At 36.2% G+C, this 15023-nt stretch overlaps 1 protein-coding gene across 3 annotated transcripts in view; it reads left to right on the top strand.

Moving 5' to 3' along the window:
• The window catches only part of MED13 (mediator complex subunit 13), a 104440-nt gene that overhangs the window by 72210 nt on the left and 17207 nt on the right, over positions 1-15023 (top strand). For 2 of the 3 annotated variants that reach the window (XM_045986032.1, XM_045986034.1), the window contains exons 17-20: positions 8690-8851; positions 11248-11471; positions 13156-13345; positions 14304-14766. In XM_045986032.1, the coding sequence (XP_045841988.1) occupies positions 8690-8851; positions 11248-11471; positions 13156-13345; positions 14304-14766 (1039 nt within the window). The remainder of the gene's footprint in view (positions 1-8689; positions 8852-11247; positions 11472-13155; positions 13346-14303; positions 14767-15023) is intronic. The other variant, XM_045986033.1, reaches the window with a different exon arrangement.

Below are 15023 nucleotides of genomic sequence, written 5' to 3'. Positions count from 1 at the left end.
CAGAGATAAGAGTAGTGGGTTCTAGGTATTTTTGGGAAATAGAACCTACAGGATTCATACCAGAAAAGATGAGGCATCACAAGTGGCTTGAGCTTGAATTGATGGTTCCATTTATAAAAGAGGGAAACTTTGGGGAAGGAGGTCAAGTACGCAATTAGAGAACAGTTTTAAATTCAGAGGAGTGGCTGGGGTTGTAGAATAAAATTTTCTTGTGTAAGTTATCAGTATTAAAATCTATGGGGCTGGATCAAACAACCAAGAGAGTGACTAGAGAGAAGTCTAAGGATGGAACTGACATTTAGAGGTGGAGAAGAAAGGGAAGATTCAGGACAGGAAAACAAGGAGGTGGGAGGAAAACCAAGAGAGTATGGTGTCCTGGAAGCCAAGTATAGGAATTGTTTGAAGGAGAGAATGGTCTCGTGCCAGTAATGTTACACAGATACAATGTCAGATACTTGTATAGAGTTCTGAAGATCTAATGTGTTAATCCATGTGAAGTGCTTAGTGCAGTGCTTGGAACATAGTACTGAACTAATACAAGCTGCTGTTATTACTAAAATAATCAATTAGATATTTTTCTTTCAGGCACAGCCAACCTAACACTTTTTGAAAGATGTCTCAATATACCACTAACTTTTCTAACTTTTGGTTATTATACAGAAAAGTAGCCTCCTTCAAAATGTAGTTTTGGGTAGGGATCTTTTCTAAGGTGATATGTTCCATATAATAACTTTTCGTTGGTCCATGTGTCATTCACTAATTGAGTAATTTTTTTTGACACATATGCAGAACAATGTGCTTGGTATTCTAGGCGACATGAAGATACCTGACCCTTAAATTGCTTACGCAGTACTCAGAGAACCGAAACTATAGTGCAGGGTTGAAAGAAGTAAAAACACCCTAAATACCCATTGATGGGAGAATGGATAAATGATTTTGATAGTACAGATAGAATGTTGCATAGTTCTAGACATAAATAAAACTATATAGAACAAACAGGTGAATCTTAATATTGAGAGGAAGGAGAGTGGAAACAAGTCCTAGAAGATTATACATGGCAAGTTACCTTTTTGTAAAGTTTTAAAACAAGCAAAACTAAATATTTTTTAAATGCACATAAAATTCAGGGCAGTGGTTAATTTTTAAAAGCTGAAGGAGGGTTAGGATAGGGAGAAGCGCTAATAAGATTGTTGTGGTGGTGGTCTAGGTCTTGGGCTGTGAGATCATAGTTGTTCATAATGTTACTATTATTAAAGAAAATTTGTGATGTGGGAGGGCAGTACATGGACCAATGGTTAATATTTTGTTCATGACATAGTTTGATGATTCATGGAACTCCTGATACTCAAAGACCAAGTTAAAAAAGAAAACGGTATAAATAAATGCCATAGATGTTCAAAAAAAAGGGCAGGATTGTTTTCAGCCATAGGTAGTAGCTAAGAACATGTGCTGTGGAGGCAGATGGCTTGAGTTTGAAATATGGCTTTATCACTATATACTACGACATTGAGCAAGTTACTTAATCTCTCTGTGCCTCAATTTTCTTAAATTGTGTCAGTAATAATATTTACCCCCGAGAGTGTTGAAACGATCAGTGTTAAGTGTAACAGAGAGAGTGGTGCCTGGCACAAAGAAAGAACTCAAATATTAGCAAGTTGGTAATAGTAAGAGCAGAAGCAATTGCATTAGTGGTACTCTTTTTCTATTACTTGTTTTTAAGAACTGACTCATCTTGAAAGTTTTCATCACAAGAAAAATAGTATGTAACTATGTAAGGTGATGGATGTTGACTGGACTTAGTGTGGTCATCATTTTGCAATATATACAAATACTGAGTCATTGTGCACCTGAAACTAATGTTATGCTGCTTTTACCTCAATAAAAAATGAACCAACTTATGCTAGTTGTACTTCAAAAAAAAAGGACCAACTTCTCTGCCAAATAGAAGACATTGAGCCTCAGCATTTTCTGTGTAATAGTAAACACTGATGTAAACAGGAAACTCTACAGCCATAAGGATAAATTTCATCTTAACAACTTGTATTAAAAGAATTCAAAACAGGTTGCCTGGGTGGGCTCAGTTGGTTAAGCAACTGCCTTTGGCTTAGGTCACGATCCCGGAGTCCTGGGATCAAGTCCCACATCTGGTTCCCTGCTCAGCGGGTAGCCTGCTTCGCCGTGCATCTGTCCTCTCTCACTATCTCTGTCTCGCTCTCTCCAATAAATAAATTACATCTTTAAAAAAAAAAAATTCAAGGGGCACCTGGGTGGCTCAGTGGGTTAAAGCATCTGCCTTTGGCTCAGGTCATGATCTCAGGGTTTTGGGATTGAGTCCCGTGTCGGGCTCTCTGCTCGGCGGGGAGCCTGCTTCGTCCTCTCTCTCTCTCTGCCTACTCCTAATCTCTCTGTCAAATAAATAAATAAAATCTTTTTAAAAAATTTATTTATTTATTTGAGAGAGAATGAGAGTGAGAGAGAGAGCATGAGAGGGGAAAGGGTCATCGGGGAGAAGCAGACTCCTCGCTGAGCAGGCAGCCCAATGTGGGACTCAGTCCTAGGACTCCAGGATCATGACCTGAGCCCAAGGCAGTTGCTTAACCAACTGAGCCACCCAGGTGCCCAGTATGGCAATTTCTTAAAAGGAGACAACAATGAATTTGCCACATTGATTCTTTCATGAACAGTTTCTCTGTAGTATGAGGTGCTGTTTGATAGCATTTTACCCACAGTGGAACTTCTTTCAAAATTGGAGTCAGTTCTTTCAAATTCTCCTTCTGCTTTATCAACTAAATTTATAGATATTCTGAATCCTTTGTTGTCATTTCAGCAATTCACAATGTCTTCACTGGAAGTAGATTTCATCTCAGGAATAAGAAGCAACTTATCATCCATTAAAGTTATATCATGAGATTGAAGCAATTCAGTCACATCTATTTCTAATTCTAGTTCTTTCACTATTTCTACCACATTTCCACTGAAATCTTGAATCCCTCAAAATCATCCTTGAGGGTTACAATCAGCTTCTTCCAAATTTCTGTTACTATTGATACTTTGACCTCTTCCCATGAATCACGAATGTTCCTAAATGGCATTTAGACTAGTGAATCACTTCCAGAAGCTTTTCAATTTACTTTGCCCAAGTCCATCAAAAGAATCACTATCTATGGCAGCTACAGCATTATGCAATGTATTTCTTAATTAGTAAGACTTGAAAGTTGAAATTGCTCCTTGATCCATGGGATGCAGAATGGGTTAGCAGGCATGAAAACAACATTAATGTTATTGTACATCACCATCGGAGCTCTGGGTTGACCAGTAAGCGGTCATATTTTGAGGAGATTGGTCACGTTTAGGTTGGTATTGACTGAGCAGTCCATATTTTGAAAGGAATCTTTTTTCTGAGCAGTAAATCTCAGCAGTGGACTTAAAATATTCAGTAAATCATGTTGTAAACAGATGTGCTGTCATCTAGGCTTTGCTGTTCCATTTATAGAGCAAGGGCAGAGTAGATTTAGCATAATTATTAAGGGACTTAGGATTTTCAAAAATGGTAAATGAGCATTGGCTTCAACATAATGTCGCCAGGAGCATTTGTCCCTAACAAGAGAGATAACATGTCCTTTGAAGCTTTGGAGCTATGCATCAACTTCTCTTTAGCTGTGAAAACCCCTGGATGATATCTTCTTCCAATAGAACGTTGTTTCATTTCCATTGAAAAGTCTCTTATTTAGTGTAGCTATCTTCATTAATGATCTTAGCTTAATCGTCTGGATAACTTGCTGCAGCTTCTACATCAACACTTAACTGCTTCACTTTGCACTTTGGTGTTACGGAGATGTCTTCTTTGCCTAAACATCATGAACCAGCCTCTGCTAGCTTCAGATTTTTCTTCTGCAGTTTCCTTACTTGTTTCAGCCCTCAATTGAAATTGCTTTAGATTAGGTTTTGCCTTAAGAAAATGTTCCGTTCTGTCCAGACCATTAAAATTTTCTCCATATTAGCAGACAGGCTGTTTCACTTCTCTTAACATTCATGTGTTCACTGGAGTTGCACTTCTAATTTTCTTTGAGAACCTATCTTTTGCATTCACAACTTGACTGTTTGGTATAAGGGGCCTCTAGCTTTCAGCCTGTGTGGGCTTTTAACATACCTTCCTCACTAAGCTTTAATTATTTTTAGCTTTTGATTTAAAGTACAACTCTTTATTCACTACACTTAGAGACCCCAGCAGGGTTTTTATTTGGCCTAATTTCAGTATTGTTGTGTCTCGGGGAATAAAGAGGCCCAAGGAGAGGGAGAGAGACATGGGGAATAGCCAGTTATGGAGCAGTCATAACACACACAGAACAACATTTATTAAGTATGCTATCTTATATGAACATGGTTCATGATGTCTCCCAAAATTTACAATAGTGACATCAAAGATCACTAATGGTCGCAGATCACCATAACAAATATAATAATAATGAGGAACTTTGAAATACTGAATTACTAAAATGTGACACAGTGATACTAGAAAAGTGTTATTAATGGACCTGCTTATTGCAGGGTTGCCACAAACTATCAGCCTGTAAAAAAAACAAAACAAAACAGTATTTTTGAAACAGAATAAAGCAAGGTATGCCTGTATTCACAGAGTTGTGTAGCCATCACCACAGTTAATTTTAGAGCATTTTCATCACCATGAAAAGAAACACCATGCCTCTTAGGGTCGCTCCCTATTCCCTCCAACCCTCCCTCTCGATGCCAGTCAACTGCATTCTCTCCATATAAATTTTTTTTTTTTTACATTTCACATTAATAGAATCATACACCAAATGTTTTTTATGATTGGTTTCTTTTAGTTAGCATTCTCAAAGTTCATCCATGTAGCATGCATTAGTACTTAATTGCTTTTTATTGGCAAATAATAATCTATTGGGTATACCACACTTAATTCATCTGTTGATGGACATTTCAGTTGTTTCTGCATTTTGGCTGTTAGGAATAATGCTGGTGTGCATTTGTGTACAAGTTTTCATGTGAACATATATTTTCATTACTCGTGGGTGGACTTGGTGGGCTATAGAACTCTGTTTTACCTTTTGAGGAATTGCCATACTGTTTTTGAAAGCAGCTGTACCATTTTATATTCCCACCAGCCATGTGTGAGGGTTCTGCTTTCTCCACATCTTCATTAACACTTGTCCTATTGTCTTTTTGATTATAGTCATCACAGTGAGTATGAAGTATCCTCTCATTGTGGTTGATTTGCATTTCCCTAATGGCTTTTCATGTGCTTATTGTCCATTTGTATATCTTTGGAGAACTGTCTTTTCAGAACATTTTTTTTTTAAGATTTTATTTATTTATTTGACAGATCACAAGTAGGCAGAGAGGCAGGCAGAGAGAGAGAAGGGAGGAAGCAGGCTCCCCGCTGAGCAGAGAGCCCGTTGCGGGGCTCCATTCCAGGACCCTGAGATCATGACCTGAGCCCAAGGCAGAGAGGCTTTAACCACTGAGCCACCCAGGTGCCCCTTTTCAGAATCTTTGTCCCATTTTTTAATTAGACTTTTTTGTTTTCATCATTGAGTTGTAGGTATGATTTGCACATATTTTCTCCTATTCTCTGGGTTGTCTTTTCACTTTCTTGATGGTATCCTTTGAAGCAGAAAATTTTTAATTTTAATGAAGTTCAACATGCTTGTTGCTTGTGCTTTTGGTGTCATATCTTAAAAGGCTTTTCCTGGGGCACCTGGATGGCCCAGCGGGTTAAAGCCCCTGCCTTTGGCTCGGGTCATGGTCTCGGGGTCCTGGGATCTGGCCCCACGTCGGGCTCTGTTCGGGGGTGGGGGGGGTGCTGCTTCCTTTCTCTCTCTGCCTCTCTGCCTGCTTGTGATCTCTGTCAATAAATAAATAAATAATAAAAAGGCTTTTCCTAACCCCAAGGAAGTCATGAATATTTACTCCTTTGTTTTTTCTAGGAGTTTTATAGTTACAGCACTATCTAGGTGTATAATCCATTCTGAATTAACTTTTGTATTAGGTGTAAGAAAGGGGTCCAGCTTTATTCTTCTGCATGTGGATATCCAGCTGTCTTAGAACCATTTGTTAAAAAAATTATCTTTCCTCATTAAATTGTCTTGACACCCTGTCAAAAATTAATTGACTATAAATGTGAGATTTGGATGTTCAGTTCTGTTCTACTGATCTATGTGTCTATGCTTCATGATGACTACTTTTAAAAAAATATTTACAACCTTTTAATCATTGCTTTCCACCCAGTTTTCAGCTTCATAGAGACATGGCACCTGTTGCTGTATACAGTTAAAATTCTTTTCCATGTCAGTCTTCCCCACAAGATAATAAGATCCTTCAAGATATGAATAAGAATTTATTTACACAATATTCCCCACAGCTAAAATAATTCCTGGCCCATGGGAGGTCTTCAATAAATATATTTTCTAAAGAAATGAAAAAAGTATTTAAGACTCTTTCTGAGTTAAAATCAAAATACAAATTCCTGAGCTAAACCCATGCCAGAATTTCTTATGGTAGCTCTGTAAATATGTCCTTAAAAAGTTCCCATGTGATTATGCTAAATAACCTTACCCAACAGCAGCTTTTTCTGGACTTCATTTTATGTGAATATTCAGATATGAATACACATAATTGTATTTTTTTAAGATTTTCTTTATTTATTTGACAGAGATCACAAGTAGATGGAGAGGCAGGCAGAGAGAGAGAGAGAGAGGAGGAAGCAGGCTACACACTGAGCAGAGAACCCGATATGGGACTTGATCCCAGGACTCAGATTATGACTTGAGCCCAAGGCAGAGGCAGAGGCTTTAACCCACTGAGCCACCCAGGCGCCCCCCCCCCCCCATAATTGTATTTTATACTATTTGTGTAAAATATCTTCTACAGATAGTTTTATAACTTGCTTTGATTTACCAGTCCATTTCAGATAGCTCTGTTGTTAACTTAGTGACTACATACTCTATTATGTATGAAATAGGTTACCTTTTTTTTAAAGAGGGAGAGTCGGAGAGGGGCAGAAGGAGAGGGCTAGAATTTTTTTTAAAGATTGTATTTACTTCTTGAGAGAGAGAGAGAGAAGGGGCAGAGGGAGAAGGAAAAGCAGACTCCCCACTGAGCAGGGAGCCCACTGTGGGACTCCATCCCAGGGCTACAAGATCATGACCTAAGCTGAAGATAGAACACTTAACCAGCTGAGCCACCCATGTGCCTGGGAAAGAGGGAATCTTAAGCAGGCTCCACCCCCCAGTGCAGAACCCAATGTGGGGCTTGATCTCAGAGCCCTGAGATCATGACCTGCACTGAAATCAAGAGTAGGATCTCAAACCAACTGAGCCATGCAGGTGACCAACACTATAGTAGGTTATTTAAATGTAATAGTGATTAAGCAGTATAGCTAAAATTAAATTACTTAAAATTTGTACACTATTTAGATCTAGGGAATGAAAGGCAGAAATAATAAATTAGGCGGTAATAATAATGAATTAAAGTTGAGTGATTTAGGGCCATTTGGGGCCATCTGGCACAGTCAGTTAAGTGTCCGCCTTTGACTCAGGTCATGATCCCAAAGTCCTGGGATTGAGCCCCTTGGTCAGATTCCCTGCTCAGCAGGGGAGTCTGCTTCTTCCTCTCCCTCTCCTGGTGTGTTTTCTCTCTTTCTCTCTCTCTCTCTCTCTCTCTCTCTTTTGCTCAGTCTCTCAAATTAATAAACAAAATCTTTTTTTAAAAAATTGAATGATTTGGGGCGCCTGGGTGGCTCAGTGGGTTAAAGCCTCTGCCTTGAGCTCGGGTCATGATCCCAGAGTCCTGGGATTGAACCCAGAATCTGGCTCTCTGCTCGACAGGGAGCCTGCTTCCTCCTCTCTCTGGGCCTGCTTGTGATTTCTCTCTGTCAAATAAATAATTAAAATCTTTAAAAAAAAAATTGAAAGATTTAAGGTGCAAGTGCTCAAACATGTTTAATGGTACAACTGAATGTACTGGGAGCACGGATTAATTATATCAGTAACATATAGTGATTTTTTTCTTTTTTAAAGCCATTTGACATTTAGGAGTAGCATCTTTCATACCATTTTGATAGTTCGTCAGAAATGCAGGTCATAGTAATATAATCTATAAATCTAGCTTTATAAAGTATCTATGGATATTATAACACCTTTTATAGTGTGAGCAAGTTTATGTTATGTACAAGTACTATATTTCAGAATTGTTATAGTCTATTTTTCCCAAATTAAACCTTAATCAGTAATTAAAAATCAGTCTTATCTATCCGATCATTTTACCATAGTGGTGGTTAATAAGGTGTAGTTTATAACTCACTTCAGTGTGAGGTAGAGTTCTTTTTGGGAAAATACTTACAAGCACCAAAAACAACGATAACAAATGCAAAAAAAAGGAACAAATTTATTTGATTAATTTAATTGGTTATTGAGGTAATGAGTGACATTTTCATGGAGAGGAATTATAGTAACTTTTTTATTATGTCTGTTCTAGGTAAGTATCTAAAGGAACCATTCCACAGATCATTTGAAATTGAACCTAATACAGTTCTCTGCACAGGCAGATGCTTAAGCTTGATGATTGAAGTTGAACTTTCATGTGTTTTGTTATAAATTTTATTTCTTTGTGTTGGCAATAGCAATTCTTACCTTTTTTTTTTTAATGGTTGTAGATGTGAGTATGCAGTGCTCGCAGGATATACTTCGAATGCTCCTATCTCTTCAGCCAGTTCTTCAGGATGCTATTCAGAAAAAAAGAACAGTAAGGCCTTGGGGAGTTCAAGGTCCTCTCACTTGGCAACAGTTTCATAAAATGGCTGGCCGAGGCTCTTATGGTAAGTAGTTTATTGTAATGTGTATTGGCTGATTTTATATCAGCCCTTCATTTTTGTGCCCAACTTGGAATAAGCACATTCGTCTTCCTTAAATATTTTTGTGGTGTATGCTTGACTTAAGGCCAGTGTGGTCAGTCTTAGCCTTCATTACTTGAACATTTCCAACATTCAGCTTACTAGGTTCTCCAGCCTCTCTTTAGACAGAACAGCTTCACTTAGATCTACTTTTACAGATTAGATTGACCAGTAAGATTTTATTTGAAGAAAGAATCATACCGCCAAAATTTTTTAAATGAATGAACACTACTTTCATTGTAAATTACCATTTTACAAAGTTGAATGAAGAATGGGGCAAAAAGAAGGGGATAATAGTAGTGATGAAAGACCCCAAGTTCTTCATTAAAAAAAAAAAAAAAAAAAAAGAAGTTTGCTGGTTGTAAGAATAGCAAGGGAATACTCTAAATATGGTACACAGTAGCGGGGCACCTGGCTGGCTCAGCCTCTGGAGGATGTGGTTCTTGATCTCAGGGTTGTGAGTTTAAGCTCCATATTGGGTGTAGAGATTACTTAAATAAGAAATCTTTAAAATATTTGTATATGGTACACAGATTTATGGTCATCAGTCCAGGCAAAGAACATTCAAAATACTTGAACTATCTGTTGAAGATTGTCTCTGAAAGGTGGGAGCTTTTAAAAATATATTTGGGAGATGCTTAGGTGGCTCAGTCAGTTAAGCAGCTGCCTTCAGGTCATGTCATGATTCCAGGGTTCTCAGATTGAGCCCTGTGATTGGGCTGCTTGCTCAGCAGGGACCTCTGTTTCTCTCTCTCTCCCTGTGCTTCTCACCTCTGCTTGTGCTCCTTCTCTCGCTCTCACTCTCTCCCAAATTAAAAAAAAAATATATATATATATATATATATATATATAATATATATATGTAATATATATATGGAATAATAGTTTTTTAAAAAATAATAGTTTTTAGCATTGAAATCTTTCACTTTCATGCATGGTTTTAGAATGCATTATGTACAGAAGTAGATTTGCTCATATTTTCATTTTCCTTTTATTAACGGCTAAATAATGATCATTAAAAGCTTGACATTTAGTGAAAAATGCAGGTTAATTATATTTTTCCATTCTTTTAAAAACTGAATAGTGTACACACACAGGCACGTGCGTGTGCACAGTTCTGCACTTACTGACCAGTACATACAGAACTATCTTTCTTTATTTTTAATGGGTTCATGTATTGTGTTGCTCTTTACATGTGGTATTATTTTACCTGTCCACTGTTTATAGACATACATATTGTTTCTGCCATTGCCATCACAACTGTTTTTCTGTAATGCACAAGTTTCTGGCTTAAAGATTGTGTGTTTTGTTGTTGTTGTTGTTTAATGTTGCCAGATTATTCTCTATATACCAATTTAAACTCCCTCCAATAAAATGCCTGTTCTGCAAACCCTCACTGAGTAGATGGGTGAAAATGGTGGTTTTATTATAACTTGAGAAATAACATAGTACAGACTCTAAGAGTAGGTTTCCTGGCCTCTAATCCCATGTCTATCATTTCTTGTGTGATTCTGGACAAGTTGCTTAACTTCTTCATTCCAGTTTTCTAAAAATGAGGTTAATATTAGTATCTGCCTTATATGGTTTTGTGAGGGTTAAATGAGTTAATATGTGTAAAGTTAGCATGTATAAAAAGATCTTTCAACAGTATCTAGCACATAGTAAATGTTATAATTTTTCACCATTAATTATTTTAAATTGCTTTCTCTTAATGAGATTGGGCAGTTTTTTATGTGTGAGGTATTTCTATTTCTGTAAACTTAGTTTATATCCTTTACCCATTTTTCTGTTAGGTTGCTGATCATTTTCTTAGGGATTTATATGTTCCCTTTATATGGTGAGGAATTTAACCTTTTGTCATATGCATTACAGATCTTTTTTTCCAATTTGTTGTTAACCATTTGGCTCTTTTATAATGTTCTTTTATGCCAAATTTTAAAATTTACATAGTCAGATTGATCAGCTTTTAGATGGACAGGTTTTATGTTATGCATAGAAAGGCTTTCCCCAGTCCAAATTAATAAAAAATAAAATATAACTCCTCTCCCATGTTTTCTATCATACTTCTAACTTTTCATCTGAATTAATTTTTCTTAAAATTAAATGATGGTATAGGTCATATGTTTCCTAAAGACCATTTAGCAAATTCCCAACTGTGGAAAAGTCTCAGACATTGATTGGCTTTAGATATTTTTGTCTTTAATCAAATATTTTTGCTAATGATTTCAGTAACTTCGACATTTAAATAAAAGGAAGACATGTGACTGCTTTAAATTTAAAACATTTAAAATGTTTTCTTAAAATATGTTTTTCTTATTTAGGAACTGATGAATCCCCAGAACCACTGCCAATCCCTACATTTTTGTTGGGTTATGATTATGATTTTCTGGTGCTTTCTCCATTTGCGCTCCCTTATTGGGAGAGACTAATGCTGGAACCCTATGGATCTCAAAGAGATATAGCCTATGTTGTATTATGTCCAGAAAATGAAGCCTTGTTAAATGGAGCCAAAAGCTTTTTTAGAGACCTCACTGCAATATATGAGGTAGGTGTTTAAAAAGAGGTAGCATTCTGGGGGAAGTCTGCTTCTCCTTCTTCCTCTGCCCCTCCTGCTGTCTCTTGAGCACATGAGTACACTTTTGCTCTCTCTTAAATAAATTAAAAACTTAAAAAAAAAAGGTAGCATTTTAAAACCATAATTTGTATATTTATATACAAATACTGGGCAGTTCAGTTGATTCAGACAGAGTAATAATGATGTGAAACTAGTCGTGTAGGTCTCATGCTAGCCAGTTATATTCTTTACAGCATTTGACCTGGACTGTTTGTTAGATGGGTGTGCTCTGGTTACAGTAGAAATTGTTGTATTGGGGGAAAAACCATTGAGGACATATATATGTCATTTCAGATTATCTTTTTTTTTTAATTTAAATAAAGTGTTGTATTATTAAGTAGCCAGGAAAGAAATTACATTTATAAAAATTCTGGATGTGACTCTCTAGGACCTCAGGTGCTGACACTAGGCCTCACTTTCATAACGTAAAGCTGTGCTTGAGTTCTCTATGAGCGATATCATTTCTGAAATTCTTGATAATTCTGATGTTGTATCCATCACTGAGTGCAGTGATTACAAATTTTAAGTGCTTCAGGACATAAAGTCTTAACTTCATTATATTTTCCTTTCCCCATAAATGCTTAGAAATCCAGTCTTTAAAATTTAATTTCTTCTACAGTCTGAGTTGTTAGTTTGTGCTGGTTTAGCTCCTTATAAATATTCTACTTAATTACAATGTATCTGCCCTGTAGATTTGGGAAATAAATATTTCCTAAAGAGTGTTACTTGGAACTACTAGTTCTGCAAAATCTTTCCAGAAAAAAGTTCCATAATTAAACAGGCTTGGGGAAACATGTCTTACATTACTAAGAGATTCGCTATTCATACTGGATTATTAAAGCCTTTGAAAGTTGTTGTTGTTGTTCCTTTTTTTTAAGCCTTTGAAAGTCTTAACAGTAAAGAAATCCTCTAAGGGTGCCTAGCTGGCTCAGTTGGTGGAACTTGTGACTCTTGATCTCAGGGTTGTGAGGTCAACCCCCACCTTGGGTGTGGAGCCTACTTTAAAAAGAAAAAGAAAAAGAAAAATCCTCTGTCTAAATTTTCTTGATTTAGTATTACAAACTTATTTGATATTGGGCTTCTTATAATAAACATCAGTGGCCCACAGAATTAGAGAGTGAGCTGACAAATACACAGTATATTCATAGAACAATTTTTATTTTGATTTGACTTGGATATATGTGCTTTTTTTGCTCACTTAGATCTGAGTTCTGTAAGTTTTCATTGTTCATACCCACGTGGTCCTTGTGCCATTATTATTTAGGTGTTGTATTTCATTGGAGATAGTTTAATTTTGAAAAAATAATTTAATGGATTTCTAATGTAAAAAAGAAAAAGATGTACTATTTCATGTGATATTTTTATCTCAAATGTTAATTATAAATTGTAAGGCTTAATTTAAGTAGCTTAAATGCCTGGGACATCTCTCTGACTTAGTTGGTAGAGCATGCGACTCTTGATCTCGGGGTTGTGAGTTCAAGACCCATATTGGGTATAGAGATTACTTAGAAATATAGCTTTTAAAAAATAAATAACTTAAATGCTTTATTTTATAATGCATACTCAGATACTATAATAAATTCACTAATTCTGCTTTCTGTATGTATATCTGTAGTCCTGTCGATTAGGTCAACACAGACCTATTTCTCGACTGTTGACGGATGGAATCATGAGAGTTGGATCTACCGCATCAAAGAAACTATCAGAAAAGTTGGTAGCAGAATGGTTTTCTCAGGCAGCTGATAGTAACAATGAAGCATTTTCTAAACTCAAGCTTTATGCACAAGTCTGCAGATACGACCTAGGTATTGAATTTGTATTTTTGTTATAAAACCAGTGGTTGCAAAATATGGCCCAGTGTATCTGCTGTTTTTGTAAATAAAATTTTATTGGAACCCAGCCCTGCTCACTTATTTACTGTTCTCTGTGGCTGCTTTTGTGCTATAAGATTAGAGCTGAATAGTGAGAGACTGTGTGACCCACAAAACCTAAAATATTTACTGTCTGACGGTTGACAGGAAAAGTTTGCTGATCCTAAAATAGGGATCCCATCAGGTAAGAAGAAATTGTGGGTATAAATAATTAATACTTCTGTAGGATCTGATGAATTTGTGTTTTTAATTAAGCTTATTAACATTAAAATTTTTGATTTCTTAATGGTTTAGAGATGAAATAACTTGTAGTTACTTCTGCAACATTAAGAAACAGTTCTTTGTTGGAACCAAGAAAATGACAACTATTTAAGACTTGCTTTTAACATCCTTGAATTAACATTGAATTAGATATTGATGGACTTTAGTAGACTTAATCCAAAGAAACACAGAACCAAAATATTGACCCTCCTTAAGCATCTCTATAATACGAACCCCATGATAACATTTTTCATTTTATATCTAGTTAGCTCTCAGTTTAGGCAATATTTATTCAACTTGTGATTTAGGAACTTTTGAATTGTTTGATAAAAATTTGCTAGATATTATTTTCATTCAGTTAATAATGTCTAGTAAATATAATTTTGTTATACTTTCATGGGACTTGTTTATTTTGTATGAAAATGCTGTTTACGTTTTCAGTTCCATTTAAAATTTGTTTCTTCAGTTTCTGGGCAAAATAAGAAGCTTGTATCTGCTACATTGTTAGCATGCAGCTAAGGGAGGGTAATTACCAAAAAGCATTAACTAGATTATTATTCATATAGTAGAATAAAAGAAGAACCAATCTTAATAAAGAATTAAATATCCTGCCTGTTTTTGTTATCTTTAGGTCCTTATCTTGCTTCCCAGCCTTTGGACAGCTCTCTACTTTCCCAACCAAATTTAGTTGCCCCTACAAGTCAGTCTTTGATTACTCCACCTCAGATGACAAGTACTGGAAGTGCTAATACTCCATCTGCCACCCTAGCATCTGCAGCAAGCAGTACTATGACAATGACATCAGGTGTTACCATGTCTTCTTCAGTTGCCACAGCTAATTCAACTTTGACCACAACTTCAACTTCATCTTCATCATCCTCCAACTTGAATAGTGGAGTATCATCAAATAAACTACCTTCATTTCCACCCTTTGGCAGTATAAACAGTAGTGCTACAGGATCCATGTCTACACAAGCAAGTACAGTTCAGAATGGCCAGCTAGGAGGGCAGCAGTCATCAGCTCTACAAACAGCTGGGATTTCTGGAGAATCATCTTCACTTCCCACTCAGCCTCATCCTGATGTGTCTGAAAGGTACCTTTGAATATGCTATTCTTTGCAGAAATGTAAATATATTATGCTTCTTTCTGTCTGAGGTAATCCTTGTGAATGAACGTGGAGAGTGTTTTGATCTTATCCTTGAAAAATTTTAGTTTTTGTTTTATAATTAATTATTTAAGTTTTTGTAATGTTGATTATTTTATCTTTATAATGTAGACTCTTCATAAAGTCTTTAGCATAGAATCCTGAAATCTCATCGTGGTTATTAAGACCTTGAAAACCGTTTAGTT

The sequence above is a fragment of the Meles meles genome, chromosome 18, assembly GCF_922984935.1.
Source record: "Meles meles chromosome 18, mMelMel3.1 paternal haplotype, whole genome shotgun sequence".
Lineage (NCBI taxonomy): Eukaryota > Metazoa > Chordata > Mammalia > Carnivora > Mustelidae > Meles > Meles meles.
This window is presented reverse-complemented; position numbering and strand designations above follow the sequence as displayed.